The sequence below is a fragment of the Strigops habroptila genome, chromosome 3 (genome assembly GCF_004027225.2).
Source record: "Strigops habroptila isolate Jane chromosome 3, bStrHab1.2.pri, whole genome shotgun sequence".
Lineage (NCBI taxonomy): Eukaryota > Metazoa > Chordata > Aves > Psittaciformes > Psittacidae > Strigops > Strigops habroptila.
Window position 1 is genome coordinate 66,888,967 of NC_044279.2, and position 19,590 is coordinate 66,908,556.

The following is a 19,590-nucleotide window of genomic DNA, read 5'->3' on the forward strand; positions in this document are numbered from 1 at the left end:
GATGCCTGCCTTCCCCAGTGAACGTGCCGAGAACTGCTGGATGTGACCAGTGAAAATCCTTCTGTTACTGCTCAAGCCCAGCTTTCACCATTACATGCACATTCTTAAGCATAAAACAGAAGTGGCTATCATATATACTGCTTTCATATATATACATAAATATGCATACACACACATACATGTATGTACATCCATGTGCACAAATTATACCTAGACATGTGTATATGTAGATACATAGCAATATCACCTAATATGCTGCTCACACTTTATTTACTTCAGACGTTATTTTATACATGCACATATTCCCCCTCTTTACATTCAAACTAGCATTACAATTTTGGCTTTCTCCACGGAGAAGCTGGGAAGGGGACCACTGCCTGCTAGTATCATATTAGGATAGAAAGTCTCAGAACATGGATAGTTCTCAGATATTCTCTTCTTCCCAAGCAGAAGAAATGCCCTTTTCAATTCCGTCATCTTCCTTCCCTTCACCCTTCTTCCACCACTCTTCCCTCTCCAATAGCACCAGAAAAAACACAGCACATTTCAGGATTAAAATGGCTAACCAAAAATGAATGGCATTTTAAGGTCAAATCGGCTACAAACTAAACCACAATGCAGCGGCAGGTAGCCAGCAGTACCTCCGAATGGCCCACATGGCTTTGCTGGGCACAGAAAGGCCACCGCTCCGCTGCTCCTCGGGTGATGCTGGGTGGCAGGAGCTCCAGGCGCCTCGGTGAGCAAAGCGATGCTTCCCATTCTCCCTGCCAGCTGGAGGGACCTGCAGCGAGGCAGAGGGAGAAGCTGCTGACTGCCGGGCAGGTCTGTGGTGGATCCCCCCATTTCTCCTGGTAATGGATGCAGAGAAAAAGGAAAAAGAGGGGAAAAGGGAAATAAAAAGATTTAAGGAGTTTTAGTTTTCAGATGTACTCATCAAAAGGTTGAGCATTATGAAAACAGCACAACATGGCATCTAACTACAACAGGTGACATTTTATTTAATCCAAAATACAAAGTCTTTGCATGCTGGGAGGACAGGATTTATTAGTTCCTAACTAGGTCTAGCGGAAGAGATCTGACAGCAACAGAAGATGAGCACTCCCATATCAAGCTGTTCTCTGGACCTCTGGTAAGATGGGAAGCACTGTGAGGAAGAATATGGTGCTATTCCCAATTTTTTGCTGCAGAGAATAATTGGGTGTTCTGCCTCTTTTAAACAGAAAACAAATCTGTCCAGGTTGGAGGAAGGAACAGGAGGAAGTGAGTTTTAGCAGCATGTGGAAGAATGCTGGTTTTCTGCCACCTAAAATAGCCATAAAATCCTGAGCACCACGAGCAGACAGAAAACCAGAGCAAATACAAGAATGCAGCACAACTGGACTGCAAAGTTTCATTCCTGCATGCTAAATAACTGCCATACCTGGGCAACTGAATGCCACTGAAGCAAAGAAATAACCTGAAGAGGCCACTGAAATGTGAACCTATGGGAAGGAGATGAGGGGAGGGAGAAGGAGGAAGGCACAGATTTTCCACCACTTAATTGACATTTGTGTTACCTTTAACCAGGCAGCTCCTGGAGCGCGCCTGGCAGACTGTAAATGCAAGTGTCAACAAGCATGCTGGCTGTCAGTCCCAGAAAACTGCTTGCTGGCTACTTGCCCACCAGTTACACTGCTGAATTACTTATCTGGTCAAAATAGAAGTCCTCTGCCAGTCCTCTGTACCTGCTCTCTGATTGCTATCGCTGCTACAGGGGCCAGAGGGAGGGCAGGTGAATCTGAAAATGATCCATTCCCCATTAAGACCTAGAGGAAGGGCTGAAATGGGAGGGAAGCCAAGGATGCTCCTGAAAGAGGAGAATCCCTCTTCTCCTCCCTGCATTTGCTGCTCTCACATTGTGCCAGATCTGACACTCCCCAAACCCTTCTGGGAGCTGATTTAATTTACTACTGTAGAAACACAAATTCAGTGTCCTTCTTTATAACCTAGATACACTAGCTCACTCAGGGGTGTGACAGGCTCCAGAGCCTGTGGGGCAGCACCGGTGGGAAAGCAAGAAGCAATGGCAGGAGCAAGACCTCCCATTCTCAGTGGCAGTAAGCTTTTATGTTCACTTATGAACAGACCTGCACCAGGCATGGTTCTAGAGAGGAGTGGATAAAAAACAGCTTCTATCAAACAGAAGACTTTTAACAGAGATACATAGAACAGCATAGTTATTTGTGACACTAAGTGGGTGAGGGATACAAACTTCAAAGTACTTGAGTTTTCTCCACTGACTTCTGAGAGCTGCTAATTATTCCAGTCATTCCAGAACTGGCTGAATATTTTCCCTCTTTTTCCATTCCGTAAGGACAGAAAGAATCAAACCTAATTCTACTACTAAACATCATATGGTATTTCTAAAATCATGACATTATGGTTAAATAATCAAGCAGACATTGCAAATGGAAGGAGTTAAGCCAAAGAAATTAGAAGATGTTGATGCTTCAGTCAGAACTCCCACAGAAAAAATAAATGCTAGTCTTGCCAGAGTGAATTGAGCATTTTAGAGATCAGTTCTTCACATCTGCTCTATCTACCCAGTAAAAGTTACTAGGCAGCAATAGAGTAACAAAAAAAAACCCACAAATTTGTCTAATGTGTGCCATTGAATTCAGTGGGGCAAGTCCATCTCCCACAGTGCTGTCTATAATTATGTATATTTTGCACACACAGGTGGCAACATCTGAAAAGCACAGCAAGCACAGCAAGTTACTTACACTTTGAGTCCATTGCAGGAGAGGGAAAAGAAGTCATAAACCAAGCACACACCAAACACAGTGACTCCAGTTTCTTTCACCAGCATTGCACATGTCCCAAGGAATAAACTAAGCAGCAAAAAGAACGGGGAGGCAGTGGGAGGGAAATGTTCCCCAACATAAAGCTGATCCACACTCCTGAAAAATAGATTTGACATTAATATTTTAACTTTCCTGTTATTTTCATGTCTACTACATTTACACAAATACTGAAACACTTTTCCTTAATTTCTTAAGATGCTGGTAATTGGTGACATGAACAATCTACAGTGTTCACTGACAAATGAGGAAAGGTTTAGACACAGGACAGGAAGGGAAAACACAAGTATTGAGAGGTGCACCAAGAATTTGAGCAGAAGAGGGAAAAAAGACAAGCTGGAGGAAACGCTCAGAGGAAGGCAGAATAAGTACAAAGACAGAAAGGGCAGAAAAACACCTGCTTTCCATCATCTAGAACACACATGCTTAATTCTCCATATGTGACAAAATGCACTATGCAAGCAAAAATTCCTCCATCCCACCCACACTCCCCTGAGTCAAAGATGTGTCCTAATCATTAATAGGCTGGGCAGCAAGCCTGTAGGAGAAGGAAGAAGCATCAAAATCAAATAAGCAGATTCCTGCAGGGTCACTACCAATTTTATGGCTTTGAAACCTTCTGATGAAAACAGCACTGCAAACAGCCCAAGAAGGTTATAAGCAGTTTTTCCACATGGCCATGATGATACAGTGCTATGCCTAAATGAAATAACAATGCAAAAGGGGCAGAAACCCCATCCAAGTAAAGCTATATCTTTATCTATACTTGTTCAGTCACAGTTTTAGGACACAGACCAGCAAATGGTGCCAAGTTTTCATCTGAAAAGGATGAGTAATGGTTTAGATGCAATCCTTAACTCTTCAAGACCATGTATTTCAGAGCCACAGCATGTATTTCAAAGGCAGGCATGTGTCCATTCGTTCTTCACTCTACATACAGACAATTTGCCTTAGTTGAATATATTTCTTTACCATTTTTAGCTCTACAAGCCCTCCTCTAGTGTATGCTCAGCTGTAAAGTCAATGGAAGAGGGGACCTTAAATACTGACTTCTCTTTTTCTGTTTATGATTTTCTCATAAGCATCACTTCTTTGGCACCATGGCTGAAAGCAGGGGCCAGGGCACTTCCATGTAATAGTGCTGGGAGAAGTACCTCTGCCAGCATCCAAAAACTGACAGGTTTCCCTTTTGTCTCCTCCTCTGACTAGAGCATCTCATATTATCACAACCAATAGAAAGGATCCATACCTATTATAGGAGAGAAAAGCCAACAGAAAGAGTAGACAGGCTAGGACATCCGCTCTGCCTACTATACCTGTTACCTAAAAGGAAAAGAGACACACAGCTGTAAAGGCACATCTATAAAAAGGCATGTGCATTCAGTGAGCGTTTCAACCATTCATGCTAACTGTTACTATTTTAAGCTTTTTATCTTTCAGTGTTATCCTCCCTCAACATAATGAAATGTTACTTGTTTAGTGTAGGATACACTCAGTTTTGTCTGCTGCATTTCTCACTTGGCAAAACAAATCAGTAAGCCAACAGTTCAGTCATTCTTTAATTTCTTATTAAAATATTAATAAAATTGCACAGAGAAAGGCCAATTTTAGGGATACGTTTTAATTTTGCGTAATAAGGCTCAAATGAGAAACACATCCAACTCCCAGAACTATGATTTATTAAAGGAAAAGACTCATGAAAAAGCAACTCTTTGGAGAAGACTTATTATATAGAAATGAGTTAATAATTAATATTTGAATGAACTTTATCACCAAAAAGTTATACAGTGATATGTTATTTATTCTCTTTCTGAATAATCTGAGTTTATGGGAGCTTTTTGTACATATTAATTAACCAAATCTTTTTATAAGAAACAGAATACCGAAGAAGAATGTATAAACACTCTTTTTACAAACTATTTCGATATTCCATTTCATAAAGATCTAAAAATTGCCCATAAAGCAAATAAAAGACCCTTTGAAATCTCGCCTCTTTTGAGATTACATAATTAAGCTATATTCAGTGCTCCGGCATTTTTTTTAACCTTTTTAAGTTTTGACCCAGACAAAAATAAATTCAAAGAGTGCCTCTTCTAAAACCTCCCTCATAATATAAAGCTGTATTATCAAAAGGAGCCTAGCTGATTAGTTCACACGAGACCAGCACAGGGAGTAACTGTAAAGCTCGTGGCTTTTTGTTAGCAAGGTAATCTTTCCTCAGAAGTTCTCAGCTGTGGCAGCCATCTCCCTCGCTCATTTATGAAGGCTCATAATGAAAGCATGTGTACCTCACTCAATCAATGGTACCTCAGCTAACGAGTGCATTTCTTTCAAGTATGGGTAGCTGGACATAGCATTTCCTTCTCAAAGACTCACTTTATCTACAAAAGTACCTCCCAGTGCTAACAGACTGCAGGTTTAGCACAACCATGTCATTAACTGTTTCCTTGTAACGAAATGGAAAATGTCCAATATGAGCTGTTGCTCTGTAAACTTACCATGACACTTCTTAAGCTAACAAGTCATACTGAAGATGATACTCCTAGCTTTCAATTGAAATCAATTTAAATTAATCCATGGGTCACATCGCCTCTATCTGAGCTATCTCCTCCAGCATACAAGCTAATACTCCCTTCACTTTCTCTCCCTTAAATTGATGGCTATAGGAGGTGACTGAAGGCATGCAACAATGTCCCAGCAGGAGAGCACGGCCTCACCGAGGTCTTTGGTTTCAGAAGACTCAACATTTTCATCATGTGAATGGCTGTCCGTTTATTCCCAGCACTGCTGATTAGGAACGTCAATAAGGATTTAGTGCCAGAGCAGAGAAATGGAAAGTATGAATACACTTTTTTCTTAATGACTCCTGTAAATTATTTTAAACACAGTATATTCTCACCTTTCCTCCTCCATAGAAAAAAAATCACAAGTACCATACTCTGTATGACTCAGACATTTCTTTAGAAACAAACAAAAAATAATTTAAAGTATACATTTATTTTTAGCATTTGTGTCACCCATTTTTTGTGTGTCACATACTTACAGCCTCGGTGTGAATGGGATGCACAGCAAAGAACAGCGCCGTGACAAAAGCAAGTCGACAATCCTTGAACACAGCTTTGTCACAAGTGTACATCAGCACAAGAGTCACTAGACAGTGTAAAATTACATTCACTGCGTGGAAATAGAAGGGGTTCATGCCAGCCAGCAATATGTTTAACCTGTAAGGAAACAAAAGGGAACCATTACTAGACTGGAGAGGTCTTGTAATAGCAGGACATCTTTCAAATACTGTAAATCATGCTTTCTTTGCCTGATCTGCAGTTTTTTAAGTGCTATTAAACTAATTAGTGCAAATAGCTCTGAAATTCTGGTTTATCTGATTAAAGAGAAACCACTTCCCCAGTTTTTAAAATATGCAGTTGGTATTTGGCAACCTTCTTGGCACCAAGATAGGAGAGGCTTGTGCCCTCCCAGTACAGTTTACTGCAGTGAGACGACGTCTGTGCTTCCTTAGCAGCAAGTAACACCGGCCAATGTCAGAAATACAGCACTTGTCCTATTTCCCTGTTGGCACCTTCTGTGGTTGTTACAGCCACGTGACAGCTTTACAATATGGGCAGTTATTTTCTACTACAAAATAGATGCTTTTCCTTGGGAACAGCCAAGAAAAGGACTTGGTAAGGCTCTGGAGCATCTGCTTGGCATTCCAGGTGCATTTATTCCCATTTAACTTTCAAAATATTTTCATATACTGAAGGTTAAGCATTTACTTAAATGCTTTACTGACATCAGGACTACACTACCAAGCTGGTCTAATAGCTAGCATCAGTTTGATACAGACATTGATGGCAAAGGTAAGTTAGCTAACATCACCCTCGATTCAATGAGACAATTGGGGTTCATCATTTGTGTCGATTGTGGAAAAAATGAAAATATAACAAGCTGTTACGACATTTGTTTGACAACATGTATTAACACATTTTTCTGGTCACTGTTTTTTCCAGCCAGCTTGCTTAACAGCTGCTGACAGGCTTTGCCTTACTTGCAGTTGAAGATAATTCTCTTTACAATTAACCACACCTATACGTTTGGACAAATATATATATATACCTCCACACCTATATACACATATTCACATGGTGTCTCTATCTATGGAAGACTTCTTATATGAACAAGGAATTTGGATGCACTAATGTGAAAGAACATTAAAAAAAAAAAGACACCTGGTGAAAGGAAGACTCAGTCTAAATATTTTGCATGTTGCTGTAAACATGCTAAAGGGTCAGTAATCCTTCCTGTTGTTACTAACAGACTCCAGGTCTCTCATGACATACATGGTGCATCAGCAAAGCCACTGAGCTGTTGCTACTGTTCAAACACCTTAGGTTTTTTTGTAAGACAGAGGAGGTGTGGTATGTCTGTGAGGGCCAGACAACATATGCTTTTTATAAATACTCTCTATGTTCCTTACTCATAAACAACAGAGTGTTATCTGTCCTGGGCTGCATTTTCCAGGCCAATCTAACTTTACCAGACCAAGAGTCTTACTTGTGCATTCCTACTCTGCTCCCACTGGAGTGTTTGTGGAGGCAATAGCTGAAACCCAGGGAGTTTGGCAAAAGTGAGATTTTAGCGTGACGTGACCTTTCCCTTAGAAGCATGGGTTGATGCAGCTACATTTTGACAAGACATCAGTCTGTGTGATTCAAGAATACATGAAATGTTGGGGCTTTTTCTTTTTTTTATCCCCATTTCTCCTGCAAGCCACTTCAGGGCAGCAGCATACATCACTTTCCCTCATTTTTACCAGCACAGAATGACAAACCACAGCAAATGGCAGTAACAGACATCTCGCCAGAGTTTCAGCTGTAAATACACTGCAGCAGTGGGAACCCTCAGGCCTTAGTCTTATTTTCAGCACACTGTGGGAACAAGGGGCAGCACAGGGCCACCCTGCCCCAAAGAAGACAAAGTTCCCACTCCGGGGCCTCTGTAGATACGTGCAATGGCAGGCACCACCTGCAGGACCCAATCTTTATAAAAATGAATCATTTCTGGCTGTAAATCAGCTGGGTGAAGTGCAGCCACCATTGGTCACCCTCAAATGCCAAAGTGCGTTCTGGCAACCTCATTTCAGGAGAAAGCAGGCATTGGCAGGTGAGGATAGTGAAGACTAGAAGTGCCCAGGCTATCACATGAAATGTGCCCATGCATCAAAATGTGAGAGATTCTCATCTATTAAAATACCAGCACAGGTTGCCCAGAGAGGTGGTGGATGCACCATCCCTGGAGACATTCAAGGCCAGGCAGGATGTGGTTCTGGGCAACCTAATCTAGTTGAAGGTGTCCCTGCTCATTGCAGTGAGGTTGGACTAGGTGACCTTTGAAGGTCCCTTCCAGCCCAAACTATCCTATGATTCTATTTATTTGGCCGAGTTGTGAGGACCAATCATTAAACCCACAACATCTGACAGTACTCTGGAAAAACCTCTCATTAGTCTCCATGGATCACGTTTGATCACTTCCCATCCTGCAAAACAGGTCTACTGGCAACAGAGGAACAATCTTGTAGGAGGCATTTTCTGAGAAGGAGATCCTTCTCGTGAGAGGAATCTTCAAGCCCCCAGGGTAGGTGACCCTATCCCCAAAGGTCAAAGTCTGGCTGTTACCTGAAGTAAATTATTGAAAACAGCTATGTAAAAGCAGCCTCACAGCGTGGCTATTCCCCTGTGTATTCTTAAAAAAATAAAAAAGGGGGAAAAAAGCAGAACAAAACACAAGCATAACACCAGCATGGTATTCAGCCTTCCATTAAACAGCAAAATCTGACTGCAAGCATGCCTCGGTGTATTTTTTAAACACCATCTTTGGTGGTCCATGAATACTAAACGTGAATGTGTGCAGGTGCTATATTCACACCAGTGTTTTTTGCTGCTGAAGCTCTTTGTCACAAGAAATTAGGCCACATAGCAATGAAGGAAACATTCTTTTGTCCTGAAACAATCCCAGCAGAATGATTTTGAAACGTTAGCAGTGGTTGAAATTACTGTACGCCAAATGGGTGAGCAAATCTGGGGCTCCAAACAGCTCTAATCCAAGTCACAAGAATCTTGCGAAGCTCCCCAGCACACTCACACACGCATGGGGAAGAAAAAGGCAGCCTACTATGGAAAGCCAAATTTGCTCCCCTGTGGAGCAACTACAAAGAAACTTGTGGGCAAGGGACTAGGAATGGATAGGTAAATCAAAACGACTTCTCCCTTCTTAAACTTTAATACCCTTACAGACATTCAGACTTGGCTTTGTTTACTGCCAGCAGCATTATCTTGGAGTCATGTAGTAATTATACACGGTATACGTCTCAGCAAACAAAGGAAGTAAAACAGAGACATGAACCTCAAAATCAAGTAAGAAGTGGTGTTTATCCAACATAATGTTGATAAACAGAAGCTCTGGAAGGCAACAACTGTACTCCATTGGAGTTGTCTCTATATTTCCACATCTAAACTGGCCCACGATTGGGGAAAATATTTCATTTTTTAAGTTGCAAGCCCCAAAGACACCAAACATTACCATCATTTCTAATTTGCAGGATCATGTAGGCTGGAAGACCTTAGCAACTTCTGGATGAAGATCATAACATCTGTCTGAGCTAAAGTACAACTTGTAAGATACATGGTATTGCCTTGGTAGAGCATACAGCTAGGAGAGCAGATGGTTTGGGTTGGCCAGGCTTTTTGAACTGACTGCTCATCAAACCAGAGGGGTGTTTGGAGACAAGACTCTAAAGATTTGGGGCTGAATAAAGCAAGTGACCACGGTCCTATGAATGGAGACACTTGAAATACCAACATCTCAGACAAGGAGGTCTTTCCTCAGGAGAGCACCTGTGAAACATTCGGAGAGGAAGAGTTTTGCATTGCCTTAACACCTCTGCTGGAAGAGTCCTCAGAGGAAAAGAGTGTGCTAAACCTCCTGAGAAGTGGTGAATGGCTGTTCAAATGAAAAGGCCCTTAAAAGGCCATCTGGAAAAGGAGGGGAAAGAGCACGTCTAACAAAGAGCAGTTTCTTGATACCAGGTGACAGGTATCTTCTAATAGTGCTGATCAGCATCACTCAAGCTACCATCAAAATAAAAACTCATTACAGAAATCTCAGCATTGATTAGGTGTCCCATCAGGGCAGATAAGGCAGCACTGAAACATATATTCAAGCAGACTCTTGTCCCAACACCAGTCTTTGTGTCCAAGGATTGCAGCATGTGCAGTTCAGCACACGCAAGGCAGAGCACTGCCAAAGCTACGTGCCCAAGCAGGAGGTATACCAAAATAAGAGACATATGCCTAACACAGAAATCCCTTGATTTGTTAAGGCTAATGGATGTTTTTCAGGAGCAGTGGTGTTGTAGTTTTCCTTGCCACCTACAGCAGCTTTTCCATTCCTCCACCATCCACTCTAGGAAAAGGAATTACATAGCTCTGCTCTCAGAAAGACTTTCACAGGCACCAGCTGTTGAAGGTCCACAGAGTAGACCTTGTAAAAGAGCTCTCCAGAAGAAAGCAAATCACTCTTGCTCTTAAAATAATAAGCAACATCTATCAGCATCCCTAGTTAACTATTTACGCTCCCCCCACCCAGGCACAGCCACCTTGGTTGAGGAGTGACATGCATAGAGCCCAGACCGTGCACCATGCTACCCTCAAGCCATGGGAACTTACTCCTCCTCTAGATAAGTCATCAGGCACATCTTCCTGGGTAAGAAATTCTCTCTACAGAGGGCCTGGAAATCAAGTGGGATTCAGTGACTTCATCCTCACATACCCAGAACTACAGGGGTCTATGCTGCAAGATTACAGGCTCATGGACAAATCCCATACATATCTAGTTACCATATATAATCAGCAGCACCTCTGGGCTCTAATATAGTGCTTTTCAACCACTGGCACACACAAAGACTCATTCAACCTTTTTAAAGGCCTCTTATGATTTAATAATATTGTAAAGCATAATTGGAGAGTTTTTCTTTTTATAGACTTTATTATTATCCCTGGGCAGCTCTTGTTTAGTTTAATCTGTTTTATTATTTTCAAAAGACTAACAAAACCCACAACATGTTATGAAATAGAAATGCACAGGATAATAATGGTAATTTGTTATAGCGAGTAACACTTAATGGAAAGTCTCAGAGCATCCCACACCTCATAAAACCCCCACAGTTTTTATAGAGGTAGGCTCACATGCAGATTTATATAAATTAACCTAACATACAAGGATGGATTAAGTTTCCTATGATCTTCTCTTCCTTTTAGAATTGTGTGATATATATGGCAAACTTTATGCAAATTAATGCCCAATTTCAGTGCATGGTGGAATCTCCTTATAAACTCCACAGATGCATCTACTTTGTGCCAGGAAAATGAGCATCTGCACTCCAGAAATGGCGCAGCTGCATCAGTGGCAATAATGGTTAAAGCTGTGTGGAAGCAGCTCAAAGATTAATGAAAAACCTTTAGCAGTAAAAAGAAAATAAGCCCCCTTTGCAGCATTGTTCGTGCAATGGCCAGCACAAGCAGGGCAGAGTTTCCACCACAGCGCAACAGCACTTTGTGCTGATTTGTGCTGATAGTATTTTCACAGTTCAGTGCAATGCCTTAGAATTAAATGGACAATAAGGCTTAAATAGTTTGTTACTTGATTTGCTATAACGGGGATGGGTGAGAAGACAGGGGCCATATCAATTCCCAAGTTATAGCAATTCCCTTAGAGCACAACACTCATCATTTACAAGAGCACTAGTTAAGCGCTGGCATTCAAAGCAGGTTATTGCTTTCCAGCAGGGCAAGGAAAAGAAAACAGAAATCACAATTAGACTGGGAAATAGCAGCACCTTGGAAGCAGCAAATATGCCAGGGCAGAAATTTCTAGTGGAACGCTAGAAAGTGTGTTTTGATGATCATTCCTGTGCTAAGAATACTGAAAGCATCATTCACATGGCTTTAGATGTGTCTCCACAAACAGCCTTGAAGAATTAAAAACCAGCCAGGTGATGGCAAGTGACAAACTGACAAACCAGGTGTCATTTTATCTAGATTTTGAACAAAAGAGAGTTTGTCTTCAAAATTATTCTTGAGTAGCATCTTAGCAAGGGCAATGTACTGAAGAAAGCAAATATCTCGTGAAATACTTCAGCAGCCATCAAGCAGTCCTCTTCCAAGAGTAGAGAGAGAAAGAGATGAAATGTGATGAAGAACCAAGCTGCAGTCACTCATCAAGAAGAGAAAACAAAGCTAACAGAAATCTAGTCTGAAGTTACTAGGCATAATGAAGACAATATATTCCAACTGGGTACAAGAGTTTCCCACCAAATTTGAAATAACTGGTAGTCTTTCAGCTCGAGCTGCAGACCATGAAGGAAGTGCCATTTTAGTTTATACAGAAGCAAAGAAGAAAAAAAGCCACAGTATAGAGAGTGAAAAGAGAACAGCCCTTTCTTTTATTTTCTTTAAATCTGAGAGACAATAAATGAGAAAGCCCAGGAAAGCAGTCAGAAACAGAGCAAGTAAATGCAGAAAAATGCCTTTAGCTAACCAGCAGCAGCCAGAGCACTTTATTTTCATGGATTCTAAAGAGTATTGACAGGGATGCTCCTGTGGGGAAGAAGGTTGGACAAAAGCTCTTTTTAGGTAAAAGATGACAAAAGAAAATTAAGGGTGACATTAGTACAGAAGGAGTAGGATGCTGAAAGAGAGAAAATCCCCAGGAACTGGTAGGTGTTAAATAGAGACAGAACACCACTGAGGCGAGCAGCAAACAGGCGTGGCTGGATTCACCTCAGCCAGGTCTGTCAGCAGAATCCGCCTGGACCTTTTAGTGAACTCTTCTCCTCATAATAAAAGGCTTTTAATTCAAGAGACAGACAAATTTTATTGAGTATTAAGGATTGAGAAAGTGTTGTGACTAGGCAGAAGTCCTATATGTTTTGTACAGACCTCTGCTCCTGGGCAGATCCTCACCTCTGTGCTTGGCTGCAAGGAGGTCTGTGCCCTCCCTCCCCAGGCAGGGAGCTTCCTCCAACCCTCCCCAGGAACCCTCTCCTTCTTCCAGGGAGTGCAAGCAACCCTGCTGCCCTCCCTAGAGAAACACAGCCCAAACCTACAACCAAAAACATCAAACACCAGACATGAAAACTACATTCAAGGGGGGAAGGAATTCTGTGCACCTGGAACTCAGAAAAAACAAGCTTTGGGGCACATGTGCACTCTCTCAGGTGGGAAATGGCAGCAAGGCACTCTGCTCTGGGTCAGAAGAAAAGCTTATATGCCTAGAAATGTGTCCGTATATTCCAACTATAACAAAACTAGTCTAATAAAAGCAACTGCCTCTCTTCACAAACTCCCCCTCGCCCAGCATGGCTACACCAGTACTATATCAATTTCATGGCAGGTATCACAGTATCAGTATGGAAAGTGGTTGCTATAGCTAGAAATATTAGACTAAGCTGTACAGGAGAAATACTGACACAATCTTAAATGTTGTGATATCGCCGTATTATAGATGTAGAGTGAAGAAAATACTTGTGTACTGTGTATTTAACCTGACACATTATAGCTCCACTATATTACCCTGTGATGTCAAACTGTAATATAGCATTAAATCAAGAACAAATAAAATCTAAGGTCGTTTTTTCTTCCCAGGCTTGTTTTGGTTTTCTTAAGCTCCCTGTCCTTGAAACTCATGCCATTGATACAGCTGAAAAAACAGAAGGATCAGCTGTAAGCAACTAGATAGATCAGAAGGTTGGCAGTGAATTATCGAATTAATTTTCTCTTTTCTATGTATTTACACCTAACCCAAGCTCACAGTCATCAAAGGCTTTGATGCGAAGCCCCTGGTAGTCTTATGTTAGGCTCTTGGTGCCCACATAGAATACTGAACTGCTGCTGAAAGGTCCCATTTAATTCCTAGGCAGGCATGTACCCAAGCCATCGCCGGCTAACAGCTTCAATGTGCAGGCCTGGAGGGTCAACCGCTCTGCAGTCAACAGCTGAGCACAGCCTGGGCTTTTTGATTTGTCTTTTTCCCCTGTTTTTCCAGCCACAGTATTAGTAGGAAGGCTCTGTGCACAAACTGTGTGTCTATGTCTTCCCCAGTGGGAGAGTAGTGTTCCCCTTTACAGCTTGTCTCCCCCACCTCCTCTCCTCCTGGGCCACCAGAGCCACCCAGCAGCAGCTGGGATGGACATTCTTACACCCCTCCCACAGAGCCAAGCACATTCCCAGTGAACAGTCACTTCCACCTCTTTGAAGGAAGACCACTTACCTCCTGCGCTCCCCTGTCCAGTGTCATCTTCATGAGTCTCTGTCATGGCTACATGACCTAGAACTGTCACCACCTTTTCCTTTTTGCCCAGTCTGGTGAGCTGTTACTTGAGGCACCTCCCTCACCAGCATCCACCTTGGCAGTGCCTTCCAACCCCTGCCAAAGAGGCTGAGCAGGCAGAGCCTTCCCTTCTCAATCACCTGCAAAACCAGGAGACTGATCTCTGATTAAGAGTCTTCAAATCTTGGCACTGGTGTTTTTCAAAAGGCTTTATTTTCACCGTTTCCTACCACTGCACACCTTCAGGGTAAGTCTGCTGTGTTGCTGACTATATCAAACCTCCATCACCTGCTTGTTTCTGGGCTGAAAATCTATCTAAATGGGGATTTGGCAGACAAGAAGAGAAAGAGAGAGGGAGACAGCACTGAGGATTGCACCTTCTGCTTCAACAGTTGAGAAACAGTTTTGTGAAACCACTGGAACCAAGGAATAACTTAAGTGCTACTGAGGGAATAAATGATTCACTGAACTTCTGTTAGTGGAGACAAGGTGTAAGACAGAAAGACCCAGTTTAAATATAAAATCCTGGGTGAATTACAGAACTGGTAGTTCTTTTTTTTTTTTTCTTTTTTCCACCCTTCTTAACATTTTACAGGGAAGACACCAAGAAATAGTGTATATCTCAAGTCCAAAAAGTCGCCTTCTTTAGAAAGAAGTATATTGAATGACTTCTTGGAGAGGAAGATAGCTGCAGGTAAACATTCCCTGAGTGACAGCAACTGGAAGAGAGTTAAGTAAGTTTTCCCTAAGGACCATGTAAAACCATTGCCTACCATCTCAGCTTCTGTGCAGATGAGGAGTTGTGCTAGACCTGTCACCTAACAGCTACCCACGTATAAAAAGAATGTTTCTGAACTAACTAGTTTTAACACTCCCTTACTTTATCGAAGTCAAGAAAAAAGGTGAGAGAAGTTCAACGACACAAAGCAAACATTATTTAATTCAACAGGCCATGTAAAGGCTTTTTTTTTCCCCTTTGATGTTAACCCACACAAAACAACACAGCAGTTCTGAGAATATTTAAAGTTTGCTCAATGGTTCCAGTAACACGGGCCACTCTTATTTTCCTCTAATCATTCATACTGACAGATCTGGTGTGAATAATGTCAAGTACTTGAGCTCTTTTTACTGTTTGGCTCCAGAGCACTAGTTACTGGAAGGAGGGCTGTCACTTAAGATTCCCAATTTGTCAGGGACACTGAACTATTGTTAGAGATATTCAGTAATGTCTGCTTAAGATTTTTCTGACAGACGGGTGATAAATTTTTTTAATTGAGATCATTTCAGGAATACATAGGATATATGTAGGATATGTTCAGCCTAATGAAAAGTCCACTGGGCATCATGAGTCCTTCCTTTTACTTTCACAGTCACAAAGGACAGAAAAGACACCAAGACAAAGTTTCCATAGATTGATGGATCTGTAGATGAAAATTTCAGCCCACCCTTCACATCTGTTCTCTACATGCAGTTTGGAGATCTCCCAGATTTTTAATCTTAGTACAGCAAGACCCAAAACAAGCCTTTCCAGATGAAAGTTTCGTGCAAGAGATGCAGAACTAGTAGGCAAGTATAAAGAATCATGCTACTATTAAAGTGCCTTGGACTTGAGCAAATTAGCACAAAAAAAAAAAAAAAAAGGCAAGTAAAAAATAAATAGACCAGAATACTTTGCCCCCGCCCCCTTCCCTTCCTCAGCGAGATCCTGCAAAGCACACGTTGCACAGTTTTCTCAAGTATCCTAAGTGGATGCAGTAAATTCTAACAGCAGTATTAACAAACAACATTAATTTCCATTCTGTTAAAAGTCCATTTCTGTAGAGCACTTTACAAGCATCACGGTAAATCCTTTTTCCTTCTGCAGGAGGACAGAGTGCAACCAGCAACCTCCTGCTGGGCAAGGCAGGAGTGGATGGCTCTGGCAGGCAGAGCGCAGCTCAACTACAGGCTCAGTGTTGCATGGCAAATGCTCCCTGCAGGCTCTTTGGAAGCACTGGGTTTGGAGGATCCACTCCACCCACATCTTAATATCTTCCTCTGACACCCTACCGATAGAAATGAAACAGGAAGAATGTGGAAACTGGAGGGCTGAAGGATGTTTGGGATGTGGTGGAAATAGTCGTCTTCTGCAGTCATGGAAGTGCCCTGGGCTCAGATAAACAATTCCTCCCCTATTCCAAATGCAATGCCAAGCCGTGAATAAATGATTCTGCCTTTGACCCTATGTCTTAGCTTATGGTTATTATAAGCACTTGAGGATGAAATCTTGTACTCAAAATTAGTCTCACTAGTTTCCAAAAAGGACTAGATCAAGGCAGCACTTCACCCTTTTTTTACACACACACCCCTTTGAATAGCAAAGGCAAAACTAGTTCAGAGTCAAGACATGCAAATGAGAACCAAAGCATTTAGTTTTCATTCCATTATTAAAGTTTAAGATTCTTTTGCTAATCAGCACAACGTAACCTCAATCCTGCAACCCAATCTAGGAGGCTAAGTCCAGCACCAATACTGCATGCAGCACGGTCAGTGGTGATAAACGCAGGTTCGCTCACCTCTGAAATTACATCCCCTGCCCCTCAATGCATCGCTGGATTAGTCGGACAGCTCCCCCAGCTGCAACAGTTTGGCTGGACACCCGACGGAGAAGGCACTCTGTGTCCACAAAGCCAGCTCTGCCCGTGGCTGCCTACATCCCCTTTACTCTCCACAGAAACCTGCCGAGAGCCCCTTTGAGAAGCAGGTAAAAAACATGCCCTAAAGAAGCCAGTTTACAAGGGTCTATGCAGTTCAGTCTTGCTTTATTGGGGATATGCCACCCTGTGCCCATCCAGCCCTACTTCCCCAATAGCCAATACTGATAGCTCTTGGCTCTGAGCCGACCCTTACAACTGAAGGGTGGCAAGCGCTCTGTGGGACTGCCGAAGGGATGCTGCATTCGCCAGAACTGCTCTTGCCTCACAGAAACACATAATTTTCACATAGTTCATGAAATGCTATTTATGAATCAGGTATTTTAATGAACAGTTACTCAATTAGCAGAGTCAACCAGGTTCTGGTAACACCTCCTCCTGGCATACTTACTATAAAGTCTATATAGTTTGTTCCTTATGCCTGCCATAGGTTTGTAATCAGCATCTACCCATCGCCTACAAACAAGACCCCAGTGCTAAAGACTGCCCAGCTACACTAGCAGTAGCACAGCACAGTGCTGTGCTTCTTCAGCACAGCTCCATGCAAACACCCATATTGGTTTTTAAATCCTAAAACGTGGTAAATATTCACCATCATTTATGTTTGATCAGGACAAATTAAGAAGAGAAGCCAAAGGAAAGTGTGACAAACTGTAGGAATTGTAACTAAGCTGGTCTGCTACAAATTATCCTCCTCGGAGAAAGAGAGCTGTCTGGGTTTTCCTTCTAGGATAAGCAACGGTAACTGTCAGTTACTTTGCCGCTACTCAACTCTTTATTCCTGTGAAACCACAGCCCCTCCTCGTTAGCTCTGCCTGGTACATAGGGATCGTCTGAAGCAGACGAGGCTGGCAGGGAACTCCGGGACTGCCAGGAGAGGCTTGCTCTGCCAGCACCGGCGTGGTTCGTGGAGCAGACCCCTTCGCTGAGCGTCAGAAAGAAAGGTACAGATGACTGTGGGTCTGCTTCACAAACAGCACCGGCGAAGTTTATGACACGGTCATTCAATTGCCGAGAAAAAAGTACCGGAGATAAAGCAGAGGAGGAACTCACGGGGAATTCAGTCTGAGCACCCTTCCCAGGAAAAAAAAAAGCTTTCCGAAATTTTCCTTTTACCCCCCCGGCAGCCTGGGGAAGAGTCGCCACCTGTTCCCAAACCGAGGGGGAAGCGCGGCACTTGCCGGGACAGCGCCAGGCTCCGCCGGAGCGGCTCCTCATCATTCCCTTTCTCCAGTTAACTTCCACGGGCCCGGGCTGCGGCCCCTTTCTCCCCCGGGGCACCCCCCGTCCCATACAGCTCCGGGCAGAAATGCTGAATCACGAAGCCGAGGACGTGGGACCAGAGGCGACGGTGCTGGGCGGGGAGTGTCCCGCTTTACCCCCACCCGTACTGTCCGCCTCCCTCCGCCCGCCTCGCCCCGGGAGAGGGGCCGGGAGACGGAGGGGACGAGCTGAGCCGCTGCGGCGCCGGCGGCGGGCACTTACTTGAAGGTGAGGACACAGAGGGGCCGGTAGGACTTGTGGCTGGTGTTCTCGGCCATCCGCTTGCCCCAGAAGTCGTTGGCGAAGGCGGCGGCCACGGGGGCAGCCGCCCGCACGTCGGGGTTGTTCACGATGGCCCAGACGTCGTCGTGCACGAACTCGCCTCTCAGGGAGTTGCCGTAGCAGAGGGCGCACAGCCCCGCCAGCACCGCCGCCGCCGCCGCCCCGCCGCGCCGCCCGCTCGCCGACGGGGACGGGCAGCGGGGCGGCGCGGCTCGGTCCCGGCTGCGGGAGCCCAGCGCCGAGCCCGTCACCATGGCGCGGGGCGCCGCGCTAGCTGCCCCTGCCCCGGCTCCGCCGCCGCCGCGGCGTGGGGAGGCGGCGGGACCCGCATGGTGCGGGGCAGGCAGCGGGACCGCCGCCGGCCACTCGCGCTCTGCCGAGGCGCAGCCTGCCCGGCTGCACATAAACAGCGGCCGCCTCCCCGCGCCATCCCTCCTCCTCCTCTTCCTCCTCCTCCCCCTCACCCCCCCTCCCGCACGCATGCTCCTTGCCGCGCTGTCACCCCGCTGCCGCCGCCACCTCAGCCCGTTGGCGGGGGGGGACTCTGCCCGGGGTGGCCCCGCACACCGGGCAGGGAGACGCGCACGGCACGGCACGGCAGTACCCATGCGAGGCCGTGCTGCCCGCGGGCGGCGTGTGCTGCGGGGCCCCGGTGCGGCGGGTGGCCCGTGTCACTCGCGGCAGGAAAATGCAAGGCTGCCCTGGTGCCGCGGTCTCCTCCGTGCCCCCGCGGGAGTCCCTCTCCACGGACGGTGGCGCCAGGAGTAGCTTCCCTGTGGGCCATGCTTACCTAGGGAGTGGGAACGTCCCAGGCGGCTCCACGGCATCCACGCTGCTCCTCAGCATCCACACTGCTCCATGGCATTCACACTGCTCCTCGGCATCCACACTGCCCCAAGGCAACCACACTGCTCCACTGTATCCACACTGCTCCACAGCATCCACGATGCAGCATCATCTGTGTTAAGTAGTCCCCCACTGTGTACTGCTGGGGGGAAGTCTTTTGGCGCTATAGAACTTGTTTTCTCTACTCTGGTCCATCACTTGTCCCTCTTCCAAAATCACCTGAAAGCTGCCTTCTCCAAAGGACTATTCTGATGTCTGCAGTGTGTCCATCCCCTCCCATACAC

The 19,590-nt window shown here is 44.5% G+C and overlaps 1 protein-coding gene across 2 annotated transcripts in view; it reads right to left on the minus strand.

The window, feature by feature from the left end:
- TMTC1 (transmembrane O-mannosyltransferase targeting cadherins 1) overlaps positions 1-19,288 on the minus strand; it is a 146,400-nt gene extending 127,112 nt beyond the window's left edge. The window contains exons 1-5 of one of the 2 annotated variants that reach the window (XM_030478263.1): positions 19,251-19,288; positions 5,884-6,061; positions 4,090-4,163; positions 2,763-2,939; positions 642-848 (exon numbers count right to left, since the gene is read on the minus strand). In XM_030478263.1, coding sequence (XP_030334123.1) covers positions 642-848; positions 2,763-2,939; positions 4,090-4,163; positions 5,884-6,039 — 614 coding nt within the window. In that variant the 5' untranslated portion in view covers positions 6,040-6,061; positions 19,251-19,288. Of the gene's footprint in view, positions 1-641; positions 849-2,762; positions 2,940-4,089; positions 4,164-5,883; positions 6,062-18,400; positions 18,844-19,250 lie in introns of those variants that run through there. The other variant, XM_030478262.1, reaches the window with a different exon arrangement.
- Positions 19,289-19,590: the final 302 nt, after the last annotated feature.